General features: G+C 25.7%; 2 protein-coding genes across 2 annotated transcripts; one reads left to right on the plus strand and one right to left on the minus strand.

Moving 5' to 3' along the window:
- The first annotated feature begins 678 nt into the window (after positions 1-678).
- LOC129960438 (U3-aranetoxin-Ce1a-like) lies at positions 679-6,532 on the plus strand. Its single transcript, XM_056073875.1, has 4 exons — positions 679-836; positions 2,181-2,307; positions 4,606-4,715; positions 6,327-6,532. The coding sequence occupies exons 1-4, from the start codon at positions 792-794 to the stop codon at positions 6,396-6,398; spliced, it is 354 nt and encodes a 117-aa protein (XP_055929850.1). The 5' UTR covers positions 679-791; the 3' UTR covers positions 6,399-6,532.
- A 3,593-nt stretch (positions 6,533-10,125) lies between these two features.
- Positions 10,126-24,359, minus strand: LOC129962360 (28S ribosomal protein S27, mitochondrial-like). The gene is made up of 9 exons (XM_056076107.1): positions 24,192-24,359; positions 21,229-21,318; positions 21,052-21,122; positions 20,487-20,545; positions 18,525-18,718; positions 16,249-16,430; positions 14,478-14,711; positions 12,426-12,506; positions 10,126-10,589 (listed from the first exon to the last, which is right to left on the minus strand). The coding sequence occupies exons 1-9, from the start codon at positions 24,253-24,255 to the stop codon at positions 10,161-10,163; spliced, it is 1,404 nt and encodes a 467-aa protein (XP_055932082.1). The 5' UTR covers positions 24,256-24,359; the 3' UTR covers positions 10,126-10,160.
- Positions 24,360-24,875: the final 516 nt, after the last annotated feature.

Here is a 24,875-nt window from a genome sequence, read left to right on the forward strand (position 1 = left end):
TATTCATTTGCAAAATTTCAAAGAAATGTTTTGCATGAAGATGATTTTCCTAAATTAATTTTATGTTTAAATATAAAAAGAAAATTGATAGAAATTCTAGCTGTACCTCAGAATAATGTATAATTGCCTCGTTGAATTTGGGCCGATTATTTGAAAAGCATTAGTTTACTTCCTCAAAATAGCATTCTCTGAAATTTATATAGATATTAATGTTTCGTTTGGCAATAAATGAAGTAAGTTTTCGAAACCTAAATGTGACTTTATATTTTTACATGAGCTCAAAAACCATGACCAGATTTATTCATATTAATAAACTTCCTTCCTGCCTTAAATCATATTTTTTAAAAAAACTTAAAAATCTGTAAAATTATTGCTAAAAGCCTTTAAAAATGAATTGTATCATTATGATTAAAAAAATAAACATAAAACCGGCATTCTGTTTTTAAAAAATCACTTTGAAGTTTTTCAAAGACAACCGCATCTTTATCGAAAATTTTATCCTGAGAGTACTATTTCAATTTATAATTGAATAAGTTTACCTCGAGAAGGTTCGGCTCAGACAGACAATTAAATGATACACAAACATCGGTGCGTTTGATCTAATATCTTTGTTATTGATAAGATCGCCTTGTTGTGTCGGAATATCTAAAAGAAAACAGAGAATTTCGGATCTGCCGAAACCAATTGGTGGAAGTATAAAAAGGCTATTCGCTGCTGTTAGACATCAAGCAGGCTGATTTTTCTAATTCATTATTCTAGAATCATCTACTCAGGGGAATTTTAAATTCAAGATGAAGTTCTTGCTCTGCACCATTTTGCTGATTGTTGCCATTTCGGTAAGCAAATTTACATTCATTTAAACTAATGAGTGAAATTTTGCAATTTTTGAGTCAGCCAAAATTTTATTTTTGTTTTGAAATTTTAATTTTGAAAGTCTTTCTTTATATCAATATATTTTGAGTAAACATAATAGACAAATAATAAACCCATAGTCTATCGTTAAATAGATTTTAATAGTAAGCTCTGTAAACAGAAAAATAGTTGGATTATAATTTTTATTAGTATGCTACATATGATGAAAAAGTAATTAAGTGATTACAATGTGTTTATCCCTCATACTTTTATTTTATTCCTTTTTTCTTTTTTTAAATGGAATTTTGTGCAGTTTTGTTTGGATATAAGATTAATTTTTATAAATTCATCTATTTTTTTATTCTATGAAAATATTTATAAGAAAGAGCTTGGATTTTAGCACTTAGTTCGTTCTAATTTTAATATAGATATTTTATGAAAAGTTGTTTGTAAAAGATTAATTTTTTTGTTTGTTTCTATAAATTCTTTTTTTTTTTTTTTTTATGAAAAACCCAAGTTATGTTTAAAGTAATTTTAATCCTTTTTCCTTTTTCGAGAGGGGGAATGACATCAAAATATGTATATAAAGAAATCTAAATTCAAACTTTAAAAAAAAGAAGCGAAATTTTTTAATGAAAAAAATGTATTTGATTGGCTTATGAATTTTCAATAAAATGGGTAATTTTTTTAGTAGAATTCAATATTTAAAAACTTAATCATCCCCAAAAAAACGTATAACTATTTTATTGTCCAAAATTAGTTTATATGGAATAATGTTCAGCAAAACTAAATACATGAAACCTATTTATATTATAGTGTTGAGATTTTTTTTTCGATGTATATTACCAATAGCGCTTAGTGAGTTACTATTATTTTTATTTATTATTTTTTAATCATAATCCCGTTACCAATTAGACATAATGGCATAATTGAGGATCAAATCCAATTTGCACATTTTGAACTACAGATTTTTATTAAAAAGTCAGTGAAAAATTCTAACAACCTATATTTCCGATATTATTTACTGCATAATTGAATAATATTGCGTGCCTCGGAATTAGAATTGAATCAAATCTGTTTCCCAAACTACATATGCTTCAGTACAGCTTGTTAAGGTGAATACGAAAATATTCATTTCGTTTCTGAATATATTATTACATCGTATTCCTGATTAACTAATAAAGAAAAAAATTTTTGAATCTAGAATATTGTGTTCGAATGAAATAACATATAAATATATTTTTTAACTATTTAGATATTTTAACATCCATTAACATTTTGCTTATATAACATGTATTTTCCAACAATAATGTTTGAAAAATTTACAGGCATATGCCGATGCTTTCGGCATGTGGAAAGGAGGCTGTAAATCAGACGATGATTGCAAGGAAACTCAGTGCTGCCTGAAACAATATGGGACCGCATACGGGCAATGCATGAAGAGACCTCAAGAAGGTAAGTCCTCTTTGAATAAAAGTCGATTACCATAAACTAGGATCTGGCTACAAAGATTAATTTTTGGTTTGGTTTAATGGCACTAAGCCCAGATTTGGTCATTCTGCGTCAAATATTTGTTAGACATGGTTTTCGTGTTAAAAATTAAACATTCTTAAAAAAAAAAGAAGATATAATTAAATCTGATGTAATATTTTTATGTCTTTTAAAAAATGCAAAAATATTTGGATGAGTGTTATCGCCTAAAATGTCATTTAAGTAAAAAACTGTCACGCCGAAATGAACTTGTCGCTGTGTACATTGGCATTCACACACAATGTACTTAACCCTTAAAACGCAATTGCATTTATTACAAAGTGGTAAAGCATGATCAGAGTGCAAAAGTTGTTTTTGAAGATATTTTAAAAAACTCGATGGGTACAATATTTCTTTGGGCCATCTCATCTAAATTTGAATAATTCTTTTAACCTATGTGTAAAGAGAATATATTAAAATAGAACTTAAGAGAGGAATCGTTTAGAAATTAAATGATGAAATATGTGTACAATTATTTTTGAATTCGATGAGAAATAATTTGGAAGCAGTTATGTAATAAATAATGAACTCCAAAGCAACATTTTGAGATATAGCTGTTTTCAAATATTATTACGGGAATCGAATCCTAATGTTGCATTTTCCCTCAAATTAATTATTGCATTGTTACTGAATTTAATATCAAAAGATAGAAAATTTACATTGTTGAGTAAAATTTTCAATAATCAATCAGAAATTGTGTAAAATAATAACTGGTTCCGATTGGATTACTACATCCATTTAAGAGTTGAACTATTTAGGAATATTTAGTTATCAGTTAACTCATATATTTTTGACGAATAAGGCAAAAGATAGTATACCTTTAACATCACAAAATTCGAAAAATTATTATCAATTTTATCGAATTAAAAATTTGATTCTTTTTCCGGATTATGTTTACTGTTTTCACATCAAGAAGTTTATAAGTTACCATATTATCTGTAAATTTTGACATGCACGAGAAAAAAAAAATATTCAAAATGCTCTGCAGATTATTGCATCTAGGACTATCAAATTTTGCATTTAATGATTTCTTAAGATGTTCTTCTCTCTTCTTAGTAAATGACGTTTAAGAAAGGATTTACCAAAATTTTAATTCGATTGTAATTAAAAATGATCAAAATTTTAGCTTTCTTCCTCAATAACTTTTGACTACATAAATGCACAAAAGTCGTTTTTATTGCACTTTAAAAATAAAAATAATGAAGTCTTCTTTGATATTAATTTGATCTCCATGCAACTTTTTTATTTAATTTTAATAAATTTATAAAAAATACTTTAAGTATATTTTACAGCAATAGTTCCCACAGCTTTAGTTACCGGATTTAAACATGCGAGCGTTGTGGTGGTTTAAAAAATATTTTGTGTGTAGAAGTATCAAACTCAAACTTTATCTTAGTATGATAACTAAGTATAAGATAACTATTGATAAGATAACTATTCAAACTACAAATTCAAATCTCCTATAATTTTTAGAACTATTTTTCAAACAACAAGATTTGTGAATATAATTTCTAAAAAATAAAAGTAGAGGTATATGGGCCAATGAATGGAAAAAAGAAATTCTTAAAAGGTATTTCAAATTTAACTAGATAATTCCAGCATAATCCACTTTATAAACATGTAACAGTTCCAACAGAACCATTCAAAATATAACTGGACAAACTTAGCTAAACTTAATCTACTTTAATTCATGTGTTTGATTAACTTAATAATGTGAAAATAGAATAAACTCTTCGATTTTATCTGTCTTGGCATATTTTTGAGATTTTAAGAAGAAAAAAAAAAGGCATTATTTATGGGTTATAAGAGTTTATATTTTAAACCTATGACTATAAAGAGAATTATAGGAACTATACTAAAAACTAAATGCAATTTAATAAAGAGCAAGGAAAAAAAGAAAGATGAAAAAGCTAGAACATTTATAATTTTACTATGCTAAAAGCAATTGAAAAGAACTAATAAAAAGGAGAGCTAGTTTTCAAAGGGGGGGGGAGGGGGGAGAGGCAAAAAGGAAATGGCTAACACAATATGTTTATTATAAAGTAAAGATTTACCTTCTAATAAACACAATACTTTGCTTTTACTATTTTATAAATGCAATTATTTACTTTCAACAACAAAAATTATTATACAACAAGCGAGCAAATTGGGATTTGAAGCAATTCACAGTAATAAAAAATCACCATTTTTTTTATCTTGTCTAATTTATTTATTTGATTTTAGGTGAGATGTGCATACCACAAAACAAATTCAACAAAATGTTCCAACAAAATTCTTGCCCTTGCCCGGAAGGATTAGAATGCTCCTCTGGGGGCAAAGCCAAATCCCCTGGAGTAAGTATTCTTTTTCATCTCATGATAGAAAATAGTTAAGTTATTGAAAACCTATATGAAATTGCACATTTTGTGTTTATCATTTTTTATTTATTGTCCCTGGCAAACTGTAATTCAATTTTAAGCCGTAGACTATAAGTACATGAATAGTTTATAGCATTTAGTAAAGTCCATGCAATTGGTAATTGGTTTTCTATAGCTTTACTACAAATAATAGATACACGATATGCCTTTGACACTCATAGGTAATTTCGAATTATAAAATTTGCATGATTCTTTATGTCTAAAAATGCATACGGCAAGCTGATCTGATGCAACATGGAAGAACGAAATATAAAAGAGAATGTGCAGATGAGTGTGTGAGTTTGTCTTTCTTTTGGCGCTCTACAGGTAAAACCGTTGACCTAAGAGCTATAAAATAGGCACAGATATACTTTAGAAATAAAAATGTGCAACTCGGAAATATTTTTTTAAAAATTTTGATAAGAATTTTAATTAATTAAAAACCAAGCAAGATTTTGTCATTTGTTGTGAAAATACTGTTGCTCAAAACTTATACTCTTTTAAAATATAACAAAATCAATTTTTCGGAAATCTATGATATTATTTTGTTTCCAGGTGTTATGTATATAAAATATTTAATTGAAATTTTTCAGTCAACAACTCTGGCGAACCAAACGACACCATTGGCTGCTAATAATAGAATAAAACCCAATTCATAAAAAATGATTGATTTGCTTTTTTTATATTAAAGAATTAAATATGCTTAATCTTTTTCTTAATTTTTATTTAATTATATTTGTGGTAATGCAATTTTACTTGTTTACTCATGTAAACTGCACAGATATTAAATAGAATCTTCTTTAGCTTTCAGCATTGAAAGAAAATCGCGCAATTAAATGTTTAATGGAACATTACAATTGTTTCATATTTCGAATTATGCTACAATTTTCATTGTGACTATATATACTGCTAAATGCTCTCATTAAAACTACTTGTTTATGGTCACGGATTTAAGCATTTTACGGCCCTTTCCAGTGCAAAACATGAGGCCCCTCCTTTAATAAGATAATCAGTTTAGTTTTACAATTCATCATATTTTTAACATGCTAATAATTTATTTTACGTTAATATTTTTTTAAATTTTGTAAATATATATTTGTTTTTATTTATCCATTAATACTCTTGATTTCCAAACTTGAAGCAGGCGTTCGGTTTTATAAATATACTAATATGTACGTAAATGTAATGAAGAATTTAGGAACCTGCCCAACTATACTTGATAAAATGCCATTATTCTCCGAAAATTTATTATTCAAAGAATTCGTATTTTTTAACCAATTTATTTATTTGGCAATTAGGAAAATAAGGTTTTTTTTTTAATCGCCTTGTTTTCGTCCTCTCTCAAGTTAGTAGTCCTAAATAGCTACTTAGTTGGGAATCTGCTACCATCTTTTTATATATTCTTTAGTTATTCAAAAATAATATTAAATAATAGTCTATAGAAATTTTAATGCAAATTAAAACTTGATAATGTCATTTTTGGCATTAAAATGAATTTCTATATTGTATTTATAATTTTAATAATCACATTTTATTGTATTATTATAGATGAATTATGCTGTTCCACCAGTATGCCGCCCAATCCCAGAAACAACAGAGGAGCCAACCACAGAATCATAAGGAATTGACTAGAGAAAAAAAAAACTTATGGTATCTGAACACATAAATAGATGTGTAAATAAATAATGTGATATTATTATTCCTTCTTTGTACATTATTTCTAATAAAATAATAGATTTTTTGTCGCAAATTAACCTTGCTTGTCATATCTCATATTTACACTTTTTAATTCTTTGACTAAATTGAACACTTTTCAATTCACTCTCATAAAAAAAGCAGGGCGGGGGGAGCGAAAAAGAAAACGAATGGGGAGGGGAGCCATTTCCCCAAAATGGCTGTCAGACAAACTAAATATTTTTTAATATGAATAATATTTAAAGATAATTATGTGATTAAATTAAGCAAATAATACCATTTTCAAAGCATTTGGCCATAGATATTTTAATTTAAACATTTAAGCTCTGTTTCAGTTCATAAATTTTAGAATTATTGAGCTTAAGAGAAATGCTCATATGTTTAAATAAAAATTATTTTTTAAAAAGAAATTATTTATTTAAGTTTTCCTAAATTATTTATATTACAACATTGAAAATGGAATGAACTTGAATATTTTGAATTAAAGTGCCTCTCTAAAAAGATCTAGGTAACTATTACTCAAAGTAAATCCATAAAGAATTGGAAAATCTATATATGTCAACATATTTTTGTATACACTTCTTGCTCAGGGAAAAGATTATTTCTGCATTGATACTTCAACTAACACGCTATTTACGAATTCTAATAATCTTCTCTGTATTAAGGCAAAGTCATGAAAAAAGTGGTTACATTTTTTTTTTTTCTTTCTTGTAGAAGTTTTCTGTTAGAATAGGCTTTTGCAACAAAACTTCTTGAACTGCTTCGAATGAGTATTTTTGGCAGAATAAAAATTTACATTTATTTATTCAGCCCCTTATCTAGGAGTAATTGACATCTTTTTAATACTTTCCCTTTAAATCAACAGAACATAGACATTCTTTTAAGCGTATATATAAAAAAGTACCTTTTCAAGTTGTAATTTGGCTAAAAATTTAATGATTACTGAAGTTCTAAAAGCAGTTCAGTGAAATGTTGCGTTATCAGTGTATATAGTTCTAAGCATTTCTAAATTAAAGTCAGAGTAATATATCAGATTCATAATTTTATGAACAATTTTAGCATGAAAGCATGCATATTTAATTCACATACAAGGGAGTATCTATAAATAGCTCATAACTTTTAATACAATAATTAAAAAATGCCATGAGTGATTACATAAAAGTGTTGTTAATTTACTCCTTTTCAACATAACTACCATTCATGTTAAAGAATTTGTCCCACCCCTAAATAAGTTTTAAAATCCATGGCTCATGGAACACTTTTGGCTGTCAGAAGAGCAGCTGTTCCATGAATTTTTGAGGTCATTGTTAGGGTCAAGTGTTTGACCAAAGAAAAACTTCTTTATGATTCTTATTAATCTCAAAAAGTAATTACTTGGGTCAAAACATTGCAGCAGATAAGCAACCATACCTAAGAAAGGTATGCAGCCTCTTAATACATTGTATACTACAAAATCTTTTATCAATTCAAGTTTAAATTTTAGGCAGATGCTGATATCCGATCAAAATATTAGTAGAATAGCTTTCCATATTTAGGTAAAAATGGAAGTAAATTTATTAGTGAAATTATTTGAAAACATGCAGCATAATACTCAATGGTGGATTATTAAAACAGGCAGCTGCTTAGAGATGCTAGAATGAGATGGGATAATAAACAGTTAAATTAAAAAAAAATTAATTTCCTAGTAGAGAAATAAATAAGTCCATAAAAAAATATAAATTCTTTGAACGAAAAAAGAAAAAAAAATAGCAGAATATTAACATTTAATCAAGTATAATTGTTTAGGTTTCTATATGATTCATTATGTTAATTTAGTTGTTACAATATTTATAAACACTGATTGACTGTTTAAATAACATAGATGTTAGGCAGTCTGGAGTCATAGTCTATACTTATATAAAGCTCAATGTGTGTGTGTTGGCGCTCTACAGGCCAGATCGTTTGAACTACAGCTACCAAATTTGGTACATGTATACCTTGGTGGTTGGGAATGTGCACCTGGGGTTCCTTTTTTTGAATTTTTAATTAGAATTTTAATTATTAATTAAAAACTAGATTTCTCCCAAAAAAATCTTTTTCATTTTCCCCACCAAATGAGCAAGGCTTCAATTTTTTTCCCCCAACAGTAATGAGGCTAGGGTTAACATTTTTCGGCCGATTATTTCAAACGATTCTGTTTATTTTCTTAATGTTTGATGCATTTAAAATTAAACATTGCTAATTAATCGATCTTTCAGATTCATTCTGAAGTACTTTTGAATTAAAATAAAACAGAATAAAGTAAATTAAAAATTTCTAATCTGCATAGCGTTATCCCAACTGGCGTAGAATTATTCACGCATTTGCGTTACCATAACTGGCGATGAAAATTCACCCATGCGGATTTGATTTAAATTATTTTTAGGTTAGTTGTATGTTTTTGTAATTAAATTGTATTTATGTTAGTTATATATTTTTTGTATATGCTTATAGTTTTAAGTAAATCGTTTTTTAAGTAGTTTTTTTTTTACTTGTTTTCAACCGATTATTTTAAACGATTCGTTTTATTTTATTAGTGTTTGATGCATTTAAAATTAAACATTATTAATTAATCGATCTGCTCATGATGAGCTGAGAAATTTTGTTGACAAATTCTTGAGATATTATATAAATTAAGAAAGATATTCTTTAGTGCCCATAAAGTTTAAACGCTCAATGACTCTGTTTTCAGAAATCATATTATAAAAAAATGCTTTGTTTCAGTAAAAAATATTATTATATTAACTGCAGATTAATCCTTTCCACTTTAATTTTAGGAATAAATTCTACGGGAGCTAACAGAAATTTAGAGAGATACATATTACGTTATAACTGAAGGCCTTTATAATATTATGACTGAATTATATGACTATCAAAATTTGAAGTTTTAAAATATTTTGATAAAGAAGCTATTAAAGTAGGAATTGCATAAAATATTTAATTATTAAAATTTTAACGAACATTAAGATTGGCGAATCGGCTGGTCGTCAAAGGCGGCTAGTAAATAAATAAAAACAAATACTTATTCACAAAAATAATAAAATAAAAAAATATTAACCTAAAATAAATCATTAGTAAGTTAAAAATGTGAAACTATATTGATCATCTTATTAAAAGAGGAACAACAGAATGCTACAAAATACTTAAATCCACCACTGATAGCGATTATCAATTAATAGTGGAAATTATAATATTGGAAAAAATATTACAGCTGATAATTTTTCACATCCCTAAAACTAGCCAATACTAGATTAAACAAAGGGTTTACCCTTGTTGATAATATGAAGCATATAAAGTAAGATATGGTATTCAAATTATTTAGACTCAAAAATAGAGAATTGCATTCAAGGAAAATTCTCTAACACGTAGTGCCACTCTAACTGTATACAAAGGAAGAAATATGACGAAAATGTAAAATTTTATAATGAAATATATTAAAATATTTGTTTTAGTAAATTAATCTTGATTAAAACACAGTTTTTGGTCATTTAGAGAAAGGAAGGACAAAATGGTCACTCCAATGCTTTAGTTAAAATGGAAAACGCCGTATGGTATTTAACAGTAAAAATTTTCTAATGTTAAATAACCAATTTTCTCTCAAATAAATAACTCACAAGATGTTTTTTTATTTTTTTTATTTAAAATATACATAACAAAGTTGCTAAAATATTATATCTTTTTGACACGTACTAATCTTTGATATTTACTAACTCTTTCAGGGGCTTTTTTAACTATTTCAGGAGGTTCATATGTATCTTGTACTTTTTTATGCACTTTCAAGGCCTCCATTAGTTCCTCAACTTTCTTAAGTTCCTCCAAATTTTTATCCTCATTTTCAAAAAAGAATAACAATTTCTCCTTCCAAAATAAATAATCTTTTTTCTCTTCAATCATCTTTAGTCTTCTTTCTTTATCTAATTCAGCATTTTGCCTGTCAAGAGCTTCTTTGCGTTCATTTTCCCAAACAGAAAAAAGTTTTTGTTGAGCTTCAATGTCATCTTTTTCACTCAGTAGTGTCTCTTTCAAATAAGATTCTAGCAGAGTATTGAGGTTACCATTTTGTATCAAAGATTTTGATTCCATTTTCTTGAAAATATCCTACAAGGAAAAAAAAATGAATAATCTGAAATAGAAACTCATAACTGATTCTAGCAGGATGATTGTGACCCCCTTTAAAAAATAAAAAACTAACAAATAAAAATTCAACATAATTTAAAATATAAATTTGTTTTCATACATATATATTTTTAAACAATGTTATCAACAACACAAAAATTAATTATATGTATTTTTTAAATGTTTATTTTAATTTACATATCACAATATCATTTTACAAAGTTATTTATATTTTGGTTTTCCCAGCATTAAAAAAAATAGCTAAGGTCATTTTGCAATTTTTAGGATGGAATGGTCAATTCCAGGAACTGCTAAGTCTTCCTTTTTATTGCCTTACAAATGAAATCATGATTAGCAAAATAGTTTCATATTGGCAATTGCTTTTTACTTAAAATCCCAAGTTTTTAAAACTCAATTATGCTGTGTAACAGGTGTTGAAGATGAGCAAATCCTTACAATAAGAAAATTGTTCATGAGATATAAAAAATTCAAATAATTTGTCTTGATATTCAATAAATTTTTCTAAAATATTTACCACCATTTTTCTTTATCCAAATAATAGTTTTTCAAAATTTGAATAGTATCTAAGCTATAAATATTTACAGATGTTCACATTTCTGTCAAATATCATTTATATAAATAATCTCTATATTTGCACTTAATTTTAGAAATATGGATCTACATTTTATAAATCTTGAAATTTCCAATTTCAGAAAGCAAATAAATAAATTAAATAAATAAGATTTTGATAATATCTAAACAACAATAAAATCTACTATAATCAACAAAGTAGATATTACTAGGAAAATGCTTTTTTTATTCAACACATAGAACATGACTGAATACAAATCAGTTGTATGACAAATGCAGATAAATTATTTAACAGCAAAGCTATTCACAAATGTCGAAATAATTCAAACTTCATTTCATCCTATCATTAGCTACAAGCATGGCAAGATGTATTTATTTCATGTTGATAAATGATTTAAACACTACTAGGTAATTACATTGCTATTAGTATGCTAATGATAATAGCTATTATTAAATATTATAAAAACAAAACAAATTTCAGTTTAAAAAAATTCATTACATTATCCCTTGAAGTATGCAATCAAAATAATAAAAATATACACTGTCCAAGTTCATTGCAGAATCACACCTAATAAAATTTTAATAAATATAATTAAATGAATCAGTGATTTTATTCACAATCAACATACTTTTCAATTAGTTAACAGTATAATTTTAAGACAGACATTTTAAAAATAAAAGCTTATTAACCCACTAATGTTTAACTTCATTTCAACCACAAATCCAGGAAAACTCTTTCTAAATTATATTAAAAATAACCAGATTAAAACTGCTTTCAAGAAAAATTTTGCTCCTAGTGTTCTTTATTTGGGGCAGAAGGTTAAAGTGTCCAGTAAAATACTGTTCACTTAAAATCTTTTTTTGCATAGATACATATTAAATTTCTTTAAAAGTATATAAGGCATTTAAAAAAAGTGAGGAGTAGATTTGAGTTCTTGTACTGCTTTGAATGTAAATCAGAGGGGGGGGGGATTTGACTTCAAAATCTGATAAATGAGTGTAATATACAAGCTAAATACTTGTTTAAGAGTTTATGACTATATATATATATATATATATATATATATATATATATACTGTAAGAATAAGGAAGAAAAGAACAATGCAATACAAGTTTAGCCATGGAAGCAAAAATCTAACTGTTGTATAAATAGAAATGTGAGTGCTTTAGGATTAATATAACAAAGTTGAAAGTTGTTACTGATTTGATTTAAATAAATGACTTACATCAAATTTATTCAATAATTTCTCCCTGGTGTTTTCATCGTCATCAGCTATTTCTTCAATCCATGCTTTTGTTCTTTCAACCTATCAAATTTGAAATAGAGATTTTTTTTTTTAGTTGCACAGAAAATAGCTAACAGATAAAGACACAAAAATCATTATTTTGAATAATTAGAAAGAAGTAGCATATTAAATCAAACACACTTAATTTTAAAAGTAATTCATAAATATGCATTTCCTAGAAATACACCAAGTTTTAATTTATAACACACGCACGCACAAAGGAAAGATCTAATATATAACATTTTTAACAAGGGGGGGGGGGGCAAAATAATTCGAAAATTCTTTTATTGGCCAAATTTTATTTTAAAAAATTAAATTTAGTGTTTTAAATTCTCTTTGGATATAATACTTAGTTGTCAAACATAATATTATGTGTTTTATATCAAATATCGAAACTGCTTTATCAAATTATTTTAGCAACAGTTAAAATTTACTAAATTATATATAAGAGAGATATATATAAAATAGACTCTGCAGATAAACTCCTTTGATGAATATCCTGTTTGATACAATTTTACTTTCAATAGGAATAACTTAATGGTAAATTGAAGCATATAATTGCATTTTTTAATATGTAAGCATGTAAGCGGGGGGAGGATGTTAGAATGAGAAAAATTTTAAACATGTATGATAATTAATCAAGAGTTAGAAAAATGTCTAAACTCAACTAAAATATTGGATTTTAGAAACATAATTTTTAAAATTCATTACACAGAATTCAAACATATTAGTCATGCAATTGCAAGAAGTATGCTGATTTGAAATAGAATCCGGTTCATCTGCATAACAGAACTTTAATAACAAAGCACTAAATCTTGAAATTGTATAATACAAAAATATTCAGCCCCCCCCCCCATTTTAGCCCTGCAGTTGAATTAAACATTATAACTGCTAAATAAATAATTTTTTAATGAAATTACATCTTGTCAGTGAGGTAATTAACAAATTGAAACTCATAAACTGCTAACCAGATCTCAGATAATGGTTAAGAACTGCCACTTCATGATAATGAATAATTTTTTTAAAAAAATATTATGTATCTTATAAGCAATGGAATTTTGTTTTTATTGATGATTTGTTAAAAGACACAATTTCACAAGACTTCAATAAATACAGTGCAACAAGAAAATTAAATTAAATTAATGGAAAATTAGTATTTAAACCAAGATTAAATGAGAGTCTTAAGTATAAAACATATCTCACAAAGCAATGAAGAATCCGTTAAATTTATTTTTAAATTCATGATTTCAAATTAAAATTAACAAATATTTTGAAATTCTTACAGAAAGAATATTCAATCTGATAATGTCAGCAAAATATCTTTTAGTCTATAGGTACAATCTATATATTACAACATTAATCCAATGGTAAATAATCACTTCTCTGTGTTACAATAATATCATCATGTTTAATTAGTACCATTTAAATAAATACTCATTGGCAATAAGGTGTTTTATTTCAAATATAAAAAAAAATAAATTTTAAAAGAAGTTTGAGAATAAAGATAAAATTTAATTAATAATAAATTATATTCCAGAAACTTTACATAACCTCATTCATTTAATAAGAATGAACTTTAAGGAAATGGAGTAATTTATTATCTGAGCATAAGTTAATAATTGAACAAAAAGTTGAAGCCACAGTAATTAAAAAAAAAAAAAAAAAAAAAAAAAAAAAAACATGCAAATTCCAAAAATATTTAACAGCTTCTTAAAAATGCAATTCTTGCAAAAATAACTAGATTGTTTCACAGAAATGACAATAATTGTAGTATTTTTGTACAAGTGCTGATTATGTAATTATAAAAATGACTGATAAAAAAAAACTTGTAAATCTCTTAGTTAAAGAAGGAACATGACTGTTTTGTAATAAAACAAAAGGTAGATTTATCAAACAATCTAAATTAAAACCAATTTAGTTAAAATTTTATTACAATTAGAATAGATTTTATGATCTGACATTAATAAAGAAAATATTGACAATAATACTTACAGATTCATTTAATATTGTGGAATCTTTTGACTGAGAAAAAGTCATTAACAAGGCAGCAGCTTTATTCCACTTTTCATACATAGCAAGTCCAATAATTTGGTAAGATCTACCCAAAATGTGGTCCATCTCACGCCCAATCAGATAAAAAGTTTTGCCTATAAGATGTTTTGGATTGGTAATATCAAAATGATCATCAAACCAATAGTTTCTCAGGAATGGAACTCTAACCAGTTGCTAAAAAAATAATATATATTTATTTATATTTCCTAATATATACATGAAAATAAATAAAGTTATATATAAAATAAACTAAAATAAAATAACTTCAAACAGAGCAGAATATTTTAAGAGCTCATATTATCTTATAAACTGTTTTTCCTTTTATGCAAATAATTTCCCATATTTGCTTGATTTTTTATATTATGAGTTAGCCTGTTCTTTTACTATTTTGTCTGTTTCTTTGCAGTGAATAATGATTTTGCATTTTTCAAAATTAAAATAGTATGACGAGTGTCATTACTTTCATTTGCTATTTTGTTCTTACTTATTTCAATGTAATGAAAAATTATTATTCTTACTTTAACAACACAATGGTGTATTTTCAATAAATGAAAAGACACTGAAAAATCAAGAGCAATAACACAATGGAGGGCAATGATAGAGTATGACACAACTTGTATGTTATCCCACCATAGAGAAATAAGAATATATTTATGTTAAAATAATTATAAAGAAGAATTTTTAATTGCATCACATTTTTTATTCTTCTTAGCAATTAACCTGAATTTCTCATCTTGGTAATGATTTTAAAGTTAACATGACTAGGAAGAGAAGTAGTATGCTCTTTGAGGCACAAAAAACAGACACATTTAGCAGCTCATCCATAATTCTGATCAATTCAGAAAGGAGTGTCAAAAATGAAACTGATAGCTCAGCAGTTTGAAACAGTTAAATATACAGCTACACTATTTAGAAGGGCAGTGAAACACAAAAATTAGCACAACTCAGAACTTCAAAGTTTTATCTTTAAATTAAGTAATGAGAAAAATAATTAATTTTATAATTAAAGATAAATTAACACATATATCTAGACTGACAATTTTTTCATCTCTCATACATTCTATATGGAATTACTTCATTAAAAAGTTAAAAAAAAGCCAAAAAAATATACACATTTACAATTCAAAAGAGACATCATTGATTGACTAATAGGAAAACTTGCTATCGCAAATATAAAGAAAAGTTCTTCATCATTTGGTCTAAATCTCCTGCATTATAATAATGACATGCTATACATACAGCAATACATATTTCTGCACCTATTCATTTAAAATGTAAAAGATTAAAAGTGGATAGATAAGAAAATGCTAGCTGCAATGCAGTGGTAAATAAGTTATTGGGAAAGAATAAAACACTTACTATTTCTCAGGCATTTGGACCTTGCAACAACATTATATATATATATATATATATATATATATACACACACAATTTAGGCTGCTAATAAGGTGTAAAATGAGTGTTCATTACAAATTACAAATATTTTGTTATTTATCTAAATTCATTACTATAAAATTAGTTTCTTTTCTTTTTTTTTTTTTGTTTAGTCCATGGCTATGTCAAAATGACATTTTTCTCTCTATATATAGAGAGAGAAGCATAAATAAGTGTAATAAAAACTATCCTAAAAACTAAATACATAAAAATATATTTAAAAAAAATTAACCACTTAAACACATTTTTTATTTTACTGCGAAAGTAATTAAATTACCACTTCTTCCTCATCATCATCTTGTTTCTCAGTGGCGTTTTCTTCAACTTCCTCTTTCGGATTTAAACTGCTTAATTCACAATTATTTAGAAACATCTGACAAGAATATATTCCAAGTGCCTGGCTTATTTTATTACTGAAATCTTCTTGCAACATCATGAGGATAGCTGTGCGAGCAGCCTCTGAAAATATTTTTAAATAACCATATAAAAGATATGAAAAAAAAAAAAAAAAGATATTTCATAATTTTATGATAATTTGAATGACATTTCATGGAATTATTAAATGACATGTGCATACTGTTTTGTATTTTTTATAGTTTGCAATTTTGATAATGGATTTCTACAAAATAACAGGACATATTTATTTCAAAAATGAAAAAAAAAAAAAAAAAAAAAAAACATAAAGCAACAGTACTTAATTAATGAAAAATACAAAATCAAAAATAGATTTTACACTTTTTTTTTTGCAAGGATATATAAAAAAAATTGTAATTAAAATTTTTTTTGGGTCATTTACAACTGCTATATAATTCAACTTACATGCTAAATCTTGAATTTTAACATTTCATAAGGAATGAATTAGTAGCAAATTTGAAATTTGTTTTTACAAATGGGAAAAATTCTGGCAGCTAAATATGGCAACTGTTTAGTGAATATATCTTAATTACCAAATAATTGCATAAAATAATGTATGTTAATATGTAAGAAACTTTTAAGCTTTTATTTAATAAAATATAAAATTCAATTTGTCTATTCTAATAACTAAATTACAGGGAAATGCATATTTTCTCTAGTATTATTTCTTATACCAAGTTCATAAATTCAGGAGAAAAATATAATAAAAAATGGGTGAGCTATCTTATAAAGGAAGGTAATTTATGATTATTACCTAAAATTAAACAAAAGTTTTATTTTTTCAAAAGAATGCACAAGTTTAAACAATTCAAATTTTTACAGGGTTTTTTTTTATGCCATATACTGAAAGGAATTGGATAAAAAAAATGCTAGGTAATCCTTTTCATATCAAGCTTAAAACAAAAACAAGTTATTGGTTTAGAACAAAAATTAAATTCATGTAAGACTTACTTTACACAAAAAAATTCTTTGCAAATTCATAAGACGATAAAACAGCAGAACAAATAAAATAATGAACAAAGCTGACAGATACTGACGACAAATGAATTAAGAAAATACATAAAAATTGAAGATTGAGCCAAGTTTAGACTGTTGCTTAGCTACACATTTTTTCTGAATAATAAATAAAAAATTAAGGTACTATGGCAACTCAGACTAAGCAGTTGAATAGATTGTTAGAGCAAGTATTAACTTGTTTCAATAATGACAATTTCGTAATTGATTTTTTTTCATTGCAATAGCAAAGACCTTAAGTTTCTGCTCAAGCAGCAAGCTAAGTCATAAAAAGTTTTTAATGTCTATTGAATTTCCATATCTGGTACTATATGCATAATTATATAATTTGTTCGTTATTATATAATAATATAAAGTAGAAAAGTTACAATTGTTCATTCAGTGAGTTAAATCATAAGATGTTTCTTAAATTTAAAATATTATATATATATATATAATACTTATTTTAAATACTACTAGTGTCACATATATATTTCTGGTTCAGAACTATGTAGCAGCCTTCCAGCAGATAAAATAAGAAAAAATAAACCATTATTGATTTTAAAAGGTGTACCAAGTAGTGGCCAAAAACATTTTAACAATCCCCCAACACCAATTTTTCTTATTAACATAGGATATATCCAAAAATATCAATACATATTTTGAATAATTATTGTATAACAATTAATAATTTGTAGGAATAATTTGTATAAACAAGTCATTTGAATCACTTTGCATAAATATAGAATTTGTCAATCAGCTTACAGGCCAAATGTTTTCTTGACAAACCATTGCTGATAGTTCTAATCATATCCTTCATACATTAATAAATGTAATTTAAAAAATTGGGGATCTCTTATACACTACCTCAATTAACTTATCTGCAAGTTATAATATTTTGATTTTCAGCCATAAAATAGCACAACACAAGTTTTAAAATGTGATGAAAATTTAATTTTTTCTTACTTCATTATACAGGTCATATTAACCTTTTTTTTTTTTTTTTTTAAAGTATAATTTGCATTCATATTTGCCTTTGTAAATAAAAATTAACATTTAACAGTATATACAAAATTTTTGAAAACACTCTTCAATCAGAATTTTAAAAAAAGCAGCATTTTTTTTTAACATCAGAACAACAGTTACCTGCATACATCTTTTCATTTAAAAACGTGCTCATAATGATATTATAAGAATATAAATCAGGAAAGACACCATAACCTTCCCGATTAGTTAAAATTCTCATCAATGAGTCATATTGTTTAAATTTTATGAATGCCCTAATAACTGCATAATTAGTAGAATCCATCATTTCAGTAGCACGTTTTGTTCTACGAAACCTGGAAGATAAAGAAATATTTTATAATACTTATTTTGTGTAAAATAAATATAAATATACATAGCATATGGGCAATATTTTATAAATGTTTTTGAATTTTAAATTAAATCTTGCTGTAACTTAATTTTCTTCAAAGATTACTAATATTTAATTTTGATCAGTCAGACAGTTATATACTAAGACTACAATGATCATCATATTAAAAAAAAGCTAGCATAAAGTCCTTTAATTTTAAAATTCTAGAAAAAAAAAACCAACAACAAAAACCTTCTGACTTTAATTTTCATATAAACCTTTTTTCTGGCCATCCAATTTACAGACCTAAATCTTTCTTTTTTACTCACTAATATGAAATGATTTAATTAGTTGAAAAAATACAAAAATAAAAGAATTTATTCTCAAATTAAAGAAATTCAATCATATTCAGACATAGATTCATTCGATTAATTGATGGCACTAATAAGTACATTTCCATTTTCCACCACTAAAAAAATTATTACTTTTCTTTTGATATTAATAATTATTCAATCTTGTATGCCTCTACCACATCAATAAAGAGGATGTTTTTTATTTTGATGACAGAATTAAATTAATCAAATAAAATTACCCTGACACATATATTCCCTTAAGTGGAAGCTCTTTGAAATGGGTTCTTGAAAATTAGAAGAATGATTGTAGAACATTATGAAGTTATTCTTAAAATATGATAAAGCTTAATAGGGTGGTCTAATTTAGAGTAAGAGATCAATTTACTTCAAGTTCCATTTACAGGTCCCATTCATGCACTAAGTTATAGAGTAAAGGAAGAATAGAATATTTTTTTTAAAAATGCTCATTATTTTTTTTTTATACTTGAAGCAAGCAAACATAAAAAAGATGTTATTTGCTTAATGTTTAAAGATCACATAATATATTTGTTGTTGTTTCTAATCCCAGGTGGTATAGTTGCGCTATATATATGGCACTTTAATAATAATATAGCTATATGGAGGTGGTATAGCTGCACTATACCACCTCCATATAGCTATGAGACCAAAGATCTCTAAAAAGTCCAAAAACAATAGCAGATCCCTTAAAATCTCAAAAATAGTAAAATTTAAATATTTATGAATATGATTTGGGGAGGCTTGATATGCCTTGCACCAAGAATATTCATCAAAGATCCTGCGGCCATGTTGGAAGATGAGGGATTTGGTGTGTCCACTCAAAAAACGAGAGAGCCGTTTGCTGTTTTCTAGAGATATCCAGATGGTGACACAAACCGGGACTTATACCAATGCTTTTATAATAATAATATATTTGAAATGAACATGAACATACATTAACTTACACTGACAAAAGTTTTCCTAGTAATTATGTAAACTGGTTATTATTACTTGTTTAACTGTTATGCAAAATATGGTAAATGATAAAGTAGCTTCAAGCTCATCTTTTTTTTTTTTTTTTTTTTTTTTTTTTTTTAAGAAGTAACACATACAAAATTTTACATTTTAAGAACAATCATTTCAAAAGATTTAAAAAAAAACAAAAAAAAAAAAAAAACTTCATTTTTGTTTTTTATAAACTACATTTTATTAGTTACCCTCTTTCACTATTTTTTTTAAAAAAAAGAGATAAAAAAAAGCAGAGGTGAAATTCTTCCAAACTTTAGATTTTAGCCAAATTTCTGAATGTCAAGTGCTAAAAAGTCTATTAACATTTTGATGCACTTTATTCACTGAAATATAAGTAGCAATAATTCCATTAGAATACAGGGGCACTTTACATACCTGTATAGTAAATGCTCAAGTTCATCTAAGTTTGAGCCATCTTGAACATTATTGGCAAACTGAAATGAATTAAATAGATGCAATATTTAAATGATTAAAAATATCTGTTATGTAAAATAAAGGAATTATTACTTCAGATTCATTTTAAAATTAAAATGATGCTTAATGTCCTACAGCTTTATATTTGAGAAAAAACATTATCTTTTTAAGTATTAATATTAAAATAGATTTGTTAAGATTTTAATAATAATATAAGAATTTAACACCAAATGAAACCAATGGTGATTTATTCCATTACTAGTTAAAGAGTTTTATAAAATAATTAGAACAATGAAAGCATTTCACAGACATTTATTATTTCATTTTTATCACATCTGGAGATTCATTATATAGCTTTTAAATCAAATTTTAATTACATAATTAATTTAATATGAATATATGAGATGAAATGTATACAAATATGATTTAAAAAATACAAAGTATAACATAAAGAATTATTACACAAAATTAATTAAGAAATACAGTTCAATGGGTATAATTTAAGACTGATATGAGAATATATTACCAAATCTATCTCAACACCACTAACAAGATGTTTTGTTCCAAACTTTTTATCAACTTCAACAAAATATAGATCTGCAAAAATTAAAAGTGTTAATTTTATACTTTTTGTTTTTAAAATGCTCATTATTAAAGCATTTATGAAATAAATGAAAGAATATCACTGAAAAAACATAATTACCCATTTTTAAGTCCTTTAACAGAGGACTTTGAAGCCTTTTTTGCCATGCTTCTTCACATAAATAAGCTTCTGATAATACACCTCGAACAGCTGAAGAAAGAATTTGAAGCTAGTAATCGATAAGCATTAAATTTCTTAATTAACATAAGAAAAGTTTTTACATAGATACATCAAAGACAATCTGAAGGGAAAAGCCATCACTACATTCAATAAAATGCTGACATGTTGCACAATACTGTGCAAGAGTTAAATAACTGCATTAATATAGTATGTGTTGAATATTCATATATTTTATTAGCAACAAACTTTATTTTTACTATTTTATACAGCTGAATCACAGTATTAAATAAAGTTTTAAAATATTATTATCAATCAAATTTATAAAAGACCTTTAATGGACACTTAGTATTATCTTTCATAATAAATTTCCATTATAAATATAACAATCTTTTGCAATGAAGATGAGAATTCTTGGTTAATTTCATAATGTTGTGTTCAGTAGATTTTGACTTGATTGTTCAAAATTTTGGTAAATACAATGACAAAAAAAAATTCTTTTCAACAATATTTATGCTTTGAACTGCTGTTGCATTAAAATAAATCTTTAAATGTTTTGCTAAGTTTATATTACTGATATCAGTATATGCTTGCTAATATTAAAAAAAAAAAAAAAATTGAAGAATTGTTCAATGTTTGGTGTGGTTTACAAAATTGTTGAAGGTTGGTAAGCTATCATGCCTTGTCTCTTGGAATTTTAACATCCTCAGAGTATTAAAAAAAAAAAAAAAAAAAAAAAAAAAAGACTTTTTAATTTTCCTTCTTTTTCATTATTTTAACATAGCTTTCTTTCCTAGAGTAGGCTACAAGGTAAAAACTTTTCCAAATACTTAGCATGCATTCGTTTATTTTTTCAATAATACTAATATCATTAGAGGTCACCTATCAGCTAAAAGTTTGTACTAAAACAGAAATTAAACTGAAAATAATATTATCTACTATTGTCAGCTCAGCTGAAGAAAAAAATGCGATAATCAAAAGATTTTAAATAATTTTTGTTCCCATATAGACCAATCAGAACTAAATACGTGTTGAAATCAAAACACATACTGAAGATATCATACAGAAATGTGCCAAATAAGAGAACAATTCTTCATATTAATCTTCCTCCTTCCAAGGGAGGAGAAGGGGAGGAATATACTACGGCATTTTTAAGGTTAAATTTTTATAAGAAAGATTTTTAAAACATATTCTTAACAAATGCTTTCAATATACAGTTTCAATCTATGTATTAAAGTTTAATGAAACGACATAAAAATTTATTACAAAAATGACATTAATTTGATTTTTCTTAAAAATGACTAACCTTTGTACTGAATACACATTATGATTATACATATTATTTACTTATAAGCATCTCCACATATATTATATATAAATATTTATGAAATATTTAAAATAATTTATTTACAGATTTCCTGAAAAAAATGAAAAACACACTATTGATCATTCTATTTCTGATTCTACAGAATGAACTTTAGAACAAACGAAAAGTGCTTGAATGCCACTGGCATATTAATACCATTTTGAAAATATACATCACAGTTTTGTAGCTTACTTTACCTTATGAGCAATCTTTCCTCATAAGAAATAGTTTAATAATCATGATATCATACAAACTTATCTAAATGTTTTCCTCTTTTCACATTCAAAAAATAATTGTTCCCCTCCCCCAATTTTTTTTTTTTTTTTTTTTTTTTTTGTGCAGTGAATTAATTTATAAATTGTGTATTAATATATCTGATTGCCAAGTTTTAGTCTTATAGAATTGTTTCAATATTTGAAATTATATTTCATTTGATCAACTAGGATTCAAAGCAGTAAATTTGATTAAGACAATATTTTGGAAGTAAATTTTTCCACATATAAAAATCCATTCTTAAATGCTTCTTTTAGGATGCATTAAAATTTTTCCCTTAATAATTTCCCTAAGTACCTAAAATTGCTAATAATTTTAAATGTCAAATTAAAAATGTTAATTATGAAAGATTTTTTTCAAAATCACTAGCATCAATTTTCAAAATTATGAGTTCTTGTCATTTAGCTCTGAAACATTTACAGACCTTTAAACTGCGAACCAAATACAGAACATTAGTAAGAGAAAAAAAATATATATATATATTTCTGGCAAATTATAAATAGAAGAAAAAATCATTTATCATAATTTTTTTAGTTTATATGTTTTGACTATGATATAACTCTTTCATATTTTAAAGTTAAAAAACCTCAAAAGCCCCAGATATGAAAAAGTAAAAAAAAACCTAGAACGATCATTATTATTAGCAAACCAGAATTATCTATCAACATCAACAAGCTTTTTGCTAAAATTTCTTTATTGTTAATGTCTATAATACAATATGTAGTTTAAGAGAACTGGTGATTTGATATCCTTTGGTACATAATTTAAAAATACGTTTCAGATGAAGTTTTACTCCATGATTTTTATAATATTCTTCTGCATAATTTCACGCAAAAAAGGGTTCCAAATATTTCACACTGGCCTTTTTAATATGTAGTAATAAATAGCTGTCTAAAATCAAAATTTAAAAAATTTACAGCAAGCCAACCAAATTAAGATTTTATAAAGAAGGAATGTTCAGACATGGTAAAAGCTTCTGTAAGTAATTAAGAGAATATGAAAAGATTTATTACATGTCATTTTAAAAAGATTTTTGATTTCATTATTTTGAAACACTTTCTTAGGTTCCCATACACTAATAACTACTCGAAGTACTAATTGCCATTTAGTACATTGATTCAATAAAAACTGACAGAAAAACTCCCAGAGAAAGCTATATCGAATATAAAAACAAAGTTAAAAACTAAACAAATATTAAAATATCACTTTGAAGCGAAGCCGCAATTCAAATTGTTAATAATAAAATGTAAATATACAAGAAACAAACCAGTTATTTGCATCAGAGGAAACTTTGATGTAATACCATGTCTTAGATTTCGTAAAGAGAGCATTTTCAAGGCAATTGAATTTTATATTATATGTATATAAAATTTAAATTTCACCGTGTAAATAAACACATTTGTTTTGTTTATGAAAACCAAGCAAGGTTTCAAAGTTGAATTGTGTGCTTTTACCTGTGCCAATAAAAATTTATTTTTATCTGTTTGAACTATTGTCATACTAGAATGTCTTTTAAAACCGATCATTTCGGGATAATGTAAATTTCAAAATTAGAATCCATGCTGTTAGCAAAAGTATAGTCTTGCTTTGAATTAAGCTCTTTCATGAGAAAATAAGTCAAAATTTTTATTTATGTTGATAATTTTTTGACTAGAATTGAATACGTAAATAAAATTCCCATCAATATCAGAACTTCTGCACAGATTTTTATAACTGAAAATAAGAAAATTGAAAAAGCGTCATCTAGTAACCTTTAGTACAATAAATTAAAATAAATCAAAAAGGATAATCTTATAATCTTGTCTTTATTTTAGTAAATATACTATACTAAATCATTCGATATCACTGTCTCCTCACAAGAAAGAATTTAAGACTGCACTGCTTGGTGTTTAGATATGATCAAAATGAATTAATTTTCTATTGTATTGACTGCAAAGCTTGACAGAAGTTC

The sequence above is a fragment of the Argiope bruennichi genome, chromosome 2 (assembly GCF_947563725.1).
Source record: "Argiope bruennichi chromosome 2, qqArgBrue1.1, whole genome shotgun sequence".
In the NCBI taxonomy this organism is placed as follows: domain Eukaryota; kingdom Metazoa; phylum Arthropoda; class Arachnida; order Araneae; family Araneidae; genus Argiope; species Argiope bruennichi.

Bases quoted from the DNA above. Each gene is read 5' to 3' on its own strand.
- LOC129960438 (XM_056073875.1), top strand. From the start codon at position 792: ATGAAGTTCTTGCTCTGCACCATTTTGCTGATTGTTGCCATTTCG. The intron at 837-2,180 runs GTAAGCAAATTT...AAAAATTTACAG, and splicing joins TGCTGATTGTTGCCATTTCG to GCATATGCCGATGCTTTCGG. The intron at 4,716-6,326 runs GTAAGTATTCTT...GTATTATTATAG, and splicing joins GCAAAGCCAAATCCCCTGGA to ATGAATTATGCTGTTCCACC.
- LOC129962360 (XM_056076107.1), bottom strand. From the start codon at position 24,255: ATGCTCTCTTTACGAAATCTAAGACATGGTATTACATCAAAGTTTCCT. The intron at 21,123-21,228 runs GTAATTATGTTT...TAATTTTTGCAG, and splicing joins GTTAAAGGACTTAAAAATGG to ATCTATATTTTGTTGAAGTT. The intron at 18,719-20,486 runs GTATGTAAAGTG...TTTATCTTCCAG, and splicing joins CTTGAGCATTTACTATACAG to GTTTCGTAGAACAAAACGTG.